General features: G+C 41.4%; 1 protein-coding gene across 1 annotated transcript; it reads right to left on the bottom strand.

Moving 5' to 3' along the window:
- Positions 1-8,615: 8,615 nt before the first annotated feature.
- On the bottom strand, positions 8,616-11,706 carry HEY1 (hes related family bHLH transcription factor with YRPW motif 1). The gene is made up of 5 exons (XM_075270374.1): positions 11,507-11,706; positions 11,088-11,163; positions 10,912-10,995; positions 10,526-10,607; positions 8,616-9,961 (listed from the first exon to the last, which is right to left on the bottom strand). The coding sequence occupies exons 1-5, from the start codon at positions 11,590-11,592 to the stop codon at positions 9,387-9,389; spliced, it is 903 nt and encodes a 300-aa protein (XP_075126475.1). The 5' UTR covers positions 11,593-11,706; the 3' UTR covers positions 8,616-9,386.
- Between the last annotated feature and the right edge of the window lie 528 nt (positions 11,707-12,234).

Raw genomic sequence — 12,234 nt, 5'->3', positions numbered from 1 at the left:
TTACAGAAGTTGTGGCAAAGTCTTCAGTCAGAGTTCAAAGTGAATGAACTGATCGATGGCGCACTATGGAGGAGATTTCTACAAATCTCTTCTGCAACTGCCACTAAGAGTACAGCGGTTATAATACCACGATGTGTCAATTATAGCTGCGGGTCACAGCAACGGTTTTCTTTGTTATGCAAAGGTTTAAAGCTAAGGAAGACCTACAGCAACTCTTTCAAGGGTTGTCACAGTAAAAACTATCCATTTTCAGATGATTTTTTTGCTGTAGCAGCTTTTACGGGAACACTCTGCTGGCTTATGAGCTGTGCCGCAACGGGGCCGACTGAGGCTCTGTTGCCCAAGGGCTCACACAAGCCTGGAGCCGACCCTGTTACCAATCTTCATAAACCATAATATACAAATATAAAGATCTTTTCACAGCAACCTACAGTATATTGTAATATAACCAGTGTATGAAGAATAGCAGAAATCTTGAAGCAGTAATCTTAAGCATGCACAGCCCCATAGAAAAACAGTAACACAATTTTGAACAAAGTAGCATTTTGTAAGAAGCGTAACATTTCCCTCCAAGATCTGGACTGAAAAAGGAAGTGTTTTCTATGGGTACAATGGTCTTTCACTTGTGTACAATGGAGCAGACATGTTTATAAAGTCTCAAAGTCTAACTCTATGAAATCATTCTTACGTTGTGTAGTTTGATCCTGATTACATAAAATTCCCACAAGAAGGGAAGTACCTTTAAGCTAAAAGCCATTCAATACTAGTACAGGATATCCTCTACTTGTTGATAATTTCCTCCGTACAGACGAACATAGAGCACATAGGATTATTCAAAGAGACAGGTAGTCATCGACTGTGGGCAAGGAATATTGTTCTGAGCACTTAATGTTTCCTTGTGCATGTCATTAAGTCATTATAATAAGACGAAAAGTTCGTGTCAATTATACAATATAGGAAAAACTGAATTCATAGCTATATATGTACTTCCATGTATCAGAAATAGAAATGTGGGTCATCATAGGGCTTCTAAAATTAAATCCCCCACTCCGGTGACTGTAATATCCTCTAGACCTGTCGTACAGTGAAATATATATCCACTTGCTGGGCCCATAGTTCCCAAATGGGTCCACAGCTGGTCATGTGATCCTCAGTCTGACCTGCTGATTTTTTTTCGGTACGTTATGCTTTCCCTAATGCACATAGACATCAGGACTTCCGGGGGGCTGTGGTTTGGCAGGGCCCATTAAAAAATGAATGATGCACCCAATGCAGTTGTTGGATAAGGGGGCATTCACACAATGTAACACGATACTGATTCTTGCACGATAACTCGCGTAAAAATCAGTGCTGCGGAACAGAATCCCATTGACTTCAATGGGTTCCGTTTAACGCATGTAACACATTGAAATCAATGGGTTAAAAAGGCTCCCATTGATTTCGAGTTATCGTGCAAGAATCAGCGCCGCATTACATTGTGTGAATGCCCCCTACTCCTCCATAAAGCCCTCTGGCCCCATCCTATTTCCCATGGGCGCACATGACCAGGCATGAAACCCAACATACCTATCATTGTGACCTCCAACATCTGTCACTAAAGAACAATCATCCAGTCCCCATACAATGACAAACATTTGTAATGCACTTTTCTAACCACCACATAAAAGGAAAACTTACATTTGCAATTCAGTAGTTTGTTAACACAATGAGAGGAATTTATTATCCCCATTTACCCAATTTCAATGCATAAATGGGTGATAATGTGGCAAATCTTTGGCGAAAAGCCCTTTTTTGTGCAAAGATGAGCCCCTTCCTCCTCAGCCAATATTATTTTTGGTGTGAGCTTTACAGGAAACCTAGGCCAATTCCTAATTTCCACTTTGATAATTTTGGTGTAGATGGCACCAGTTGGGCCTTTAGTTAGGGGGAGTTCACACGGAGTAACATGCCGCATGATGTGGCATGTATATGGCGTGTGAGATTTTGAGCGCCGTATACGCTCCCATTGATTTCAATGGGAGCCGGGATCGTATACGCGGCATTATTTTGCAGCAAAATCAATGGGAGCGTATACGGCCCGCAAAGTCTCACACGCCGTATACGTGCCACATCACGCGGCATGTTACTCTGTGTGAACTCCCCCTAAGATGTAAGGTGATGCTGTCAGAAACAGGGGCCCTTGCTGTCGCCTGTCGAGCAACTGTGAGTGACTATGGCTGGCCAAAGTCAAAGAGAAAGTGCTAGCATTGAAGAAATCACACCAGACAATGCGCATTGGTATAATCTCCATTATTAGCCTCAGCAGTGCACAGAAAAAGACCTTTATTGCATGTGCAGGTATTTTTATATCCAGCTACAGGAAGTAAACTATATCATGAGTCTGATTGGTTGGTCGGGGTATCTGCTTCCTGTGACATCAGCTCCAGGGCACTGCCTTCGGGAGGGCAGTGACCTTCTGCGGCACCCCTTCCTGTGATGTCACTTCTGTGATGTCACTTTTGTGGGAGTGCCAGGCCCTCCCATGCCCTCATGGGAAACCCTGTAGAGTCTCCTTGTGTCCACATGGTCAGGCCTACATCTGAGCACAGTATAGAGGCTATCTTGTTATGTAATGTATTCAGTTTCAAGTAATTATACTGCATTTAGTTTAAAGGATAACAATGATTTTGTGATTCATAAATTCACAACCTTCATAGTGCCCGTCTTAATAACTCCCCCCCCCCCATTTCATATAAATAATGTTAGCCAATAAAAAAAAATTGTGTAATAATAAGGTATTCAAAAATGGTGCGATATGTCCCAAAAACACTGTGAAAAGATTATTTTGGTAGCCCAACAAATATCAAAGTTAGGGCACTTATTTTCACAGTAATTATACAGGACATAGTCAACCAGTCACAACACAACATACTCGACTATCAACCATGGTGACGTCACTCCAGTGGGCCATGATTGACTTCTCTAATGATATCACGTCATCATAACCCGCACATATATACAGAGAGACAGCTGATAGCCTAGTACGTCAGAGAGAAAATCTTGAAAAATTCCAAAAGTATTCAATTTAAGAAATTTACTATTTTACAGTTTGGGTATAAATAAAAGTTTTAGAATATTTTGTTTGTTTTTATTCCTGGAAAACTCCTTAAACCCCTTTACAAAAATCACGAGGCCAAAGTTCTGGCACGCTAAACTACAAAGGTCCTTGTTCATGTAAAGGAGTTAAATGGTATCATTAACTTTCGAGAAATTCAGTCTAAATATAATCCAACTTGGCTTCTGTAAAATGTAACCAATAGGCCACACGGAAGAATGTGCCTTTTATGTAAGTCTGAAAAGATGAATATTGTATTACAATATACACCTTGTGCCTGAAAAAGGACGGCCAATAAATTGCCTCCGAATGCATTTCTTCATACAAAGTGACGGAAATTCTCTTTGTCAGGCCTAATATTTCCAGATGAGTGACATCCGCATTCAATTATGTGCTGAAAAGCTCAATACAGGGGAGGAACAGCCAAGCAGGACTCTATGTCGTAGATTAGATATCTCCATGTTTAGACAATGCTCAGAAGGAGCTATACAGTGTGGCGACATCTATCTTGTAGACTGGATTGAAGGGATCTGAGGCCCGGTTCACATCTGAGTCAGCTTGGGGACCCCCGAACGGAAACCCAATCTACATAAAAAAGCAGTTACCTTAGGAAACTAGTGGACCCCATAGACTATAATGGGGTCTGTGTGGTTTTGGCTCAGTTTCCGCCCAAAAAATGCAGAGAGAAAAGTGCTGCTTGCAAGACTGTTCTCTCCGTATTTTTCCTGCGGAGAGGGGAACAGAATCCCCGAACACAGATGTGAACTAGACCTGAGAGTGAGTGAAGGAAGCGCCTCTTTACTAGCATCTTACATAGTATAAGTAATATCAAATCCATGGGTTTGCTATGAATATACTGTGGTATAATAAGTCTAACCAATAATAAGAACATATTCAAAGGTTATCCTCATACCAGGGCTGTGGAGTCAGTAGGCCAAAACCTAGACGCATCAAAAAGCAGTTACCTAAGGAAATCACACTGATTATAATGAGGTCCATGTGGTTTCCGCCCGAAACGTACAGAGAGAAAATGCTGATACTGTGGGACCAGATCTCTGGACAGTATTCAGTCTAGTAAATAGAGCTACCATACGGTCCGCATTTTACAGACTGAACATACCCATCTGGAATAGCCTACTTTTTTTTTTTTTGTAATTTTTAAATTTGCCCCTAAATGTGTCCTCCAACTGCAGTCAGGCCTTATTATCGACATCACTTCGCACAGAGAACTAAATGATCCTGGAGTTTGTCTTTGTTTCCTTGTTTTTAGTTTCTATGACTAGTATCTCTTTATCTGCCATGAGCTTGTATGTGTTTCTTTCTTGCTATATACTACTGTCCCATCCATGGACGATTAAAGGATTATTAATATTTAAATTCCCATATTACATACACATTATTTATAGAGGGGACTTCTACCAACCTTGATCCAGGCCTGGTAACAAGTGACACCCCGCTGAACAAAAAAATTCCAGTTATGGACCCCTCACTAAATTGCTGTATCCAGATTCAGACAGTTCCTCCATTATGATGTGCTCATTTAGAGAAGGTTATAAATCATAGCACACATGAGCATTGTCTGTAAACACGTACTGTATTTCCATTGCTGGGTTATGCGGTTCTTGAGCAGCTTTTCAAGTAAGCAAACTCAGTATAGAGTAGGATGGGGCGAGGTAGAGCACTCCATGAATGGAGAGAGATGTGGGAAAAAGCTTGAGGGCATTGGTGAGAAGGTTATACGAAAGAATGGGAGCAATGGGTCATTGTTGAAGCACAGTGAACATGTAGGAGTTTATTAAGAGATTATAACAATGAGCTGAGAAGGAGAGGAGTGATTCACGGCTTTGTAAGTTACAGGAGATTGACGTTCACTTGGGAAAGTACAGGAAGCCACGGCTGGCACTGGCATGGACGGGAAGCAGATGTGGCAAGAGGAAAGATGTGGGCAAGTCTGGTGGTAACAGTGAGCGCCGGCTGGAGATGGCCTTTATAATAAGAGGATTATTGTAGTCAATGTCAGATATTCTAAGAACGTAAAAGAACTGTTTAGTAACTTCTTGTGAGATGGGGCCGGTATCTATGTGTGCCCCAATGGCCCTACATATTATATAGCCAGTGCGATATATATTTTGTGAAAATATTCAGTGTAACTTAGTGATTAAAATCACTGCTTATTCTAAGATTAGGAGTCCAGTGGGCGATCTCATTTGTAGAATGTCAATCACAAATTAAGACCGCCCACCGGACTCCTAACTATAGCAAGTGATTTCAATGAATAAATCTCAAAGTACCGTATACTGAATCCAACAAAATTATATATCAATCTGCTCAGTTCCTCCAAGGTTTGGATTTTCAATGTGGCAGGTTCCCTTTAAGTAAAGTAGAAACAGTAGAGACTAAAGCTACCTATGCACATCTATAGCATGGCATATGGTGGTGGGCATGCAATGTACAATCATGAGCACTTCTCCTGGTTGCACTTACTTCTTGGCAGGCGCTGAACCTGTGGTCAGGCGTTTTACCTGCCCAGACGCATCACTTTACTGCCACCATATTCTATCATACCATATTCCTATGGAAATGGATGTCAGCAGTCTCCTAGTGTGCACAGGGTTTACATGGGCAGAAGGAGTCTTATGATCTTATACTATAATGTCCAACCCCTTTAAGTGTTGTCATTGCCCCAGATGAGATGACAGAACTACAGCCTGTGCTTGTAGACATAACAGAAGGTTGAGGTTATCGTCCTATGACTATATTTAATAAATATTTTGCAGATTATGATCAACAATGCAGCAAATGGTGAGTGCCCAGCGGGTAAGGAGGGCACAATAGGAGGAAGCCGCATACAAAGAGCGAGAATAAGAAGCTGAGAGAGGAGCATTAAAGCACAATCTGTAACCGTGTGTAAATGATAAAAATAGAAATAAAAGGGGAAAAAACAAGGCATTTATAGGATCCCCACACACGAAAGGCTGACCTATGTGCACTGCCTACATAGTTGGATATAATATATTGTTTCCTGTGAACAGCCGCTTCAGGCTACTAAGAAGCTGAACATACTGGATTTACTAGTAGTTAGACTACTAAAAAAAAATTGCCAGATTTATCACAGTGGCTGAGGCTGGCTGATAAATCTGGTGTATCTTTAGACTGTCTGTTCATCGTTCACATCACCTATACAACCGGTTACACAGTAGTAAAAGTAATAAAAATCCACGGCAAATGTTCTAGTATTCAGGAAAGGTGGTGAATAAAGAGATTCACAGTGATAAAACCCAGTCCATGGAAAAGACCATCAATCCCTGAATTGAATACGTAAATAGGCAAAGCAATAGACATGAAGAAGAGAACAAATCTTACCACAAGATGGCTCCCTTGGATGAAGTTGTAGTCCTAATTGAAGATTTATCCATGTGAGGCCTTGATATTGGCATTTTATACCTATTTTATAGCAGAGATCGTGCTAACAAATATTTTATATGCCGGTATAATCACTCATTATCATTAATTGTGTTAGTTTGCTCTCTCTTTAAGAAAACTGGCAAAGAGAAAATTGGAACAGACATTTTGTATTACTTTTGACCTAAAATACTGAAATATATGAATCTTATTTTTGATATATGTTCATTTCCAAATATAACTAACTATGAGAAAAGCAGATAAATACACAAAATCATTCACATTTTTTTAATTTAGATTTTAATTTGGTAACCTTGCCAGTCCCTTATGATGCATGTGCAGCTCCATATGTGACCACTTGATGGCACCCTTGTCTGACTAAAAATAGAGCTTAAAATCCTATAGAAATACTGAAAGATTGATACTGCTGTTCCATTACCTAGGTGACTACAGTATACTGTATGTTATAGCATACAAATAGCGATGATAGTATAATACATTACGACGATGTGGAAGTATACAGAGTAGGCTGTTTAGGCTTTTAGTGAGAAGCCTTCATAAACTAGTTCTTATATTAAAAAATAATAAATAAGGCTGAACCATTAGTCCTAGATATGACTTATGTCTGTAAACAGAGCCACAGATTAACCGATCGACTGTATATCATACTACTTGGAAGAGGAGATTACAGTAACTCATTTATAAAGTACACAGCGCCACCTTCTTATTCCTGGCCATTTGACCACAGCTATAATAGTAAGGAGTCAGCCACACTTTTGCTGGGATCTAGTGGAATAGACATGGTCCTATGGGAATATTACTGTGTCTACATACTATCAAATTGTGGGTTAATAGCAAGATACTGTAATGTGAGGCCTTAGGAGGGTAGAGAAATGAATAGTGTAAATGGTGCATAGACGTGCACAATAATATTGTATTGGAGCGTCTGCATTAGGCTTATAAATGAGCGGTTACTGCAAAAATCCACTTTTATCCGTCATGACGGGTGCCCATAGTAACCCAAATCTACGTAACATTTGTCTAGAGCAACACAGGTTCATGGGTTGTAATGGGCAACAAGGTATATGATCTGTGCGGCCCGGTGACTGCTCACTATCCATACTCACCAGTCATCTAGCTCAGGGAGTCTAACACATAACAAGAGCCTTGCCACAACTGTTATGTCACACAAGTAGTGCAACCTAATGCCACCAAGTCACAGTGACTGTAAGTGAGATGAGTAGCCATCAATGTAAAAGGAAATTCTACAAAACAGTCCAGACAGCTTTCCTATTTACCTGGAGTATGGGGGAAGAGAGATCAGTGGATGAGGCATTGCCCAGGTTAGGTAGCGCCACCCTATGGCCTAAAACAAGGAACACAAAACCTGGTGTAGATTTATAAAATTGGCCAATTACCTGACAGCCAATCACAGCCCAGCTTTCATTTCATATTCTGCTGTTGAACAATGAAAACTGTGCTGTGATTGGTTGCTATGGGCAACTTTTCTTTTCATACACCTGTCCAATGCACTTGCTGTTCATAGCAACCAGTCACAGCACAGCTTTCAATTTTCAGCAGCAGAATATAAAATCAAAGCTGCGCTGTGATTGGTTGTCAGGGGCAAGATTCATAAATTCTGCATATTATGTACAATGACAAATAATAAATGTAAAAGAATGAAATTCCATTAACCCGACCTTCAAGATCTAGAGGAAGTTATAGGTTTTCTTAAGGTTTCCTACCCTACTTTTCTATCAATAACCCAAAATATGGAATATGATGGTGTTAGAGTTAAGCAAATAAATAGAATAAATACATTTACGCTATATAAAGAGGGCTTTCCCTGAATGGGAAAATGAACGTTGCTTGGAACAGCACCACACATGCTCACAGGTTGTGTCTAGTATTGCAGCTCAAGTTTATAAATGTCAATTGTGCTGAGCTGCAATACCACACATGTCCTGTGGAATATGGTGGCACTGTTGAAAAAAAAAAAAAAATTAGTTAGCCATGCTTCATAATCCTCGACAACCCCTTTAAAAAAAAAAAAAAACCTTATTATAAATCTGATTGTCAATTATTCTACTAGGCAAGTAATACAAGAGGCATAAGCATGTACATTGAAATGATCACACTTGGACTCTTTTATTTAGTCACGGTAGACCAGTACAACAGTGATTAAACCCAGTACAGCAAAAATCACCTTTCAGGCAAGTAAAAATGCATCCATGCACAGAAGTGACGTATATACAAGGGGAAGGGGCGCTCTTCTTAAATTAGTCTACCTGTTAAATAAGGTTCTAGTGCAGCAGACTGGGGATATATTAGAAGACAGGGGTTGGGTTGGATATTCCAGACTCCTGTGAAAGCAAAGTAGCCGCAATGGGCACTACCTGGCCTGCACCGGGTAAAGCTGGGTCTTGTGATTTGTCAACGCATGGCAATATAAAAATTCAAGAATAATACTTTACATATCAAGGACATCTCTCATAGAATATCTCAACTCAAAAATATTAGAAAAACTTAAAAGTACAGTGTTATTGCTGAATGCAAATTTCCACAAATTAAGACTAAGATATGCCATTATTTTAATAGGAAGATGGCGCAAAACTTCTAAACTATGGGTTAAAGTGCCCCAATGTCAGGGCAGTATTACAAAGCAAGTTATATTAAATCTTCAGCCGGGACCTGTAGGAGTTGTCGGTCGTTCCTGCAATGTACAGTGTTCATGAAATGCTAAAAAAGAGGGGAGTCATTTGCAATGGTACCATGGTATCACACAGAATGGCAAATACATGTCGTGATAAGATGCCCAGCACAGCTGGACCTGAGATCCCCACCCCAGATCACCCCTTTGCATAAAAACTAGTCAGTCCTTGTAAGAGTCCTAAAAGGCTCCGATCTCCGTCCCCCAGGGTCTGTAGGGTTTGCCTGTAGGTGCTGGTGCCGTCGGGCTCAGTGCATTGGGGGACAATAAGTGGAAGGATCCAAAGGAAAATGGGAATGCCGAGAGAGATGCCACTGAGGACAGTAGTGGAGGAGAGAGTTTTGAGGGAGTCACCACTGGAAGAACTGACGTAAGGCTCCCGTTAGAGGGAACCCGTAGAGAAGAAGAATCGGCATGTGGAGAGCCAGGAAGTCTGCTCTGGTGGTGAGGTTCTGTAGAGGACGTCGTGCTGCTTGCATTTGTATGTGTAGTCTGTGCCAGGAGTAGAGGGTGAGATAGATGAGTATGGTGCCCAAAGGCGCCTCCCCATGGTATGTGTCCAATGCTGGTGTGGGCACTGTTGGCAGCTTCTCTCTGGGAAGCATAGTTGTTGAGATGAGAAACCAGTCGTACACGGAGAGGGTCAGCGTTGTCCAAACCTTCAATTATACTCAGATACCGGGCAACCTCAGCCAGACATTCTCGGAAACCCAGGCTACGATAGTCCATGGCAAGAGCGTGGGCATCAAAGTAGCCTAAAACAGAACAGACATCACAACGTGAATAAGGGGCTGCATTAAAATGACCACTAGTGTAACAGAGAAAGTGAGAAGTATGTAGTATCAAGGAGTTTGTCACCACAAAGATGTGTTTTCAGTGATTTTACATAGGATTGCAGAGAAAGGTAAAGTGCATTCACATAGTGTCCTAGGAATGTCCCCATGATAGAAGTCAAACAGTTACGTATAGAAACCGAGGGACCTAGATATAATTATATATATATATATATAATGTATATATTAAAACTTACATATTTTACAATGTGAATGCAATCCATCTTCATTCATAGGTAACTCAATACACCTCCAGAGTTACACTACAAAAACAACTTTGCTACATCTATATCACAACATTACCATATAAACCAGCCGCCCTCCTATCATCCAAATAAAGAAGGGAACGAGTTTTACAATAGTCAGACTATTAAATCCATCAGCGTACGCTTAAACAGACAGTCAGATGTGACATAGTGCTGTAGCAAAGTGAACACTGCTATGCATGGGAATAGTAGCATGTAATATATAAGGATAGTTCTTTACCTTTCCCCCCTGCAGTGTGCAGCATCTTGAGGTGATCGACCGTCATCTGAAGGATCTCAGCTTTTTCTAACTTGGCTGAACCCTGCAAGAGATGAATAAAATATTAAGCGGTGACTTAGAGGACGTGTTAATAATCTATAATGTCTTGATATATTAAAATACATTGATAATAATGTAAAGTGTCCCGAATTACATATCGGGACATCAGACAAACCTCATAAGGCACTAGCTTAGCATCAAAGAGTTACATAACAATCTCAGCACTGCTGCATCCGTATAAAACAATCATCACTGTAAAAATCAGTTCATGACATCCGACACGTCTCAGGTTTCTTAACTACCGGCTCCAGCTGAACAGTCCTAGCAATACAATACAATATAATTACCTGTTTCTCAAAGGCGCTGGGCACTAGCCTCCGGAGCTCAGACAAGCTGTTATTAATCCTGTCCCGCCGACGCTTCTCAATGATCTGGAGGAGGACACAAGAGTTTGCTTTAGTGACAAGTCAATGACACACTCTGCAGCTCTGCATGCAGGACAGGGAAGGTACCAGGCACTTACCCCTCTGCGTCTCTTCCTTGCTAAGATCTGGGAAGTTGTAGACGGTGACATAGAACCAGGAGGTGAACTCAGATTCCTAAAAAAGAAGTAAAAAATAATATTTAATATTTTAATATATATATATATATATATATATATATATATATATATATATATATATATATATGAATTAGATCATAAGCTAAATTTGTGCAATAAAATATGTAAAGTGAGTGAGTGAGTGTGACATAGCTGATCTGTACTAGGAGAGATGTAGCAGAGCTGAGTGTGTTATATAACATTTGCTTTTGCAGAGATCTTTAGACTTCAGGTATTACGGCTGCTGCATCAGACAAACCCAGCTCTACTACATCATCTGAGGATCGCTCCAGAAAGTTTTCCTCGGATCAGATCGCTGTCCGATCAGTTCTTCTCCTTACCCATTCTCATCGGCGCTCTCCTTCTCCACCTCGATGTTCTCGTCCAGCTCGCTGTCGGAGGAGCTGTAGTCGTGTGTCCTCTTCATGGCTGCGGTCAGGAGAAGTGGCGCTGCTGTCACCCGGGCTGCTGCCTCCCTCCTCTGGCTGTCTCTTTCCCACGGTTCGCCTCTTACATGGTGTGTGGGAGAGGGAGGGGAGGCCGAGCACTGGCGCCTGCTCCGGGAACACAATTATCTGCTTGTAGCCAATAATCCGGCCCCGGCGCCCCGCCCCTCCGCTCCGTGACGTCACGTGCAACAAAAAGCGAGATGTGTATAGGCAGCGCTCAGGTCGTCAGAGGGTGATGGGTGCACGTTCTGTGAGGGGCACTGCCCCCTGCCCAAACTCCTTAACCCTTCACCACCATATGCACCAGTGCACACCACCTATTGCATTATCCACTTTTTAACCCCTTAATTCCCTTAACCCCATGTGTTGGCACCAAATATTTCATAACCCACTTTATCACCTAATACTCCATATATAGAGCGCTGTACCTTGCTCTATTGCCTCAGGTCGGGTTCACACCAGCGCTCGATCTCCGTTATGCAGGTTTCCGTTTTCTGTCGGCAGAAAATGTTAAGCGCCATTCAGTGTCCGCAGCGAAACCGGTTTCTTTTTAACCGGACACAAAGTCTTGCATGTCCGACTTTGCGTCCGGTTAAAAGTAAAAACGGTTTCGCCGCGGA

This window comes from Leptodactylus fuscus, chromosome 4, assembly GCF_031893055.1.
Source record: "Leptodactylus fuscus isolate aLepFus1 chromosome 4, aLepFus1.hap2, whole genome shotgun sequence".
Classification (NCBI taxonomy): Eukaryota; Metazoa; Chordata; class Amphibia; order Anura; family Leptodactylidae; genus Leptodactylus; species Leptodactylus fuscus.
This window is presented reverse-complemented; position numbering and strand designations above follow the sequence as displayed.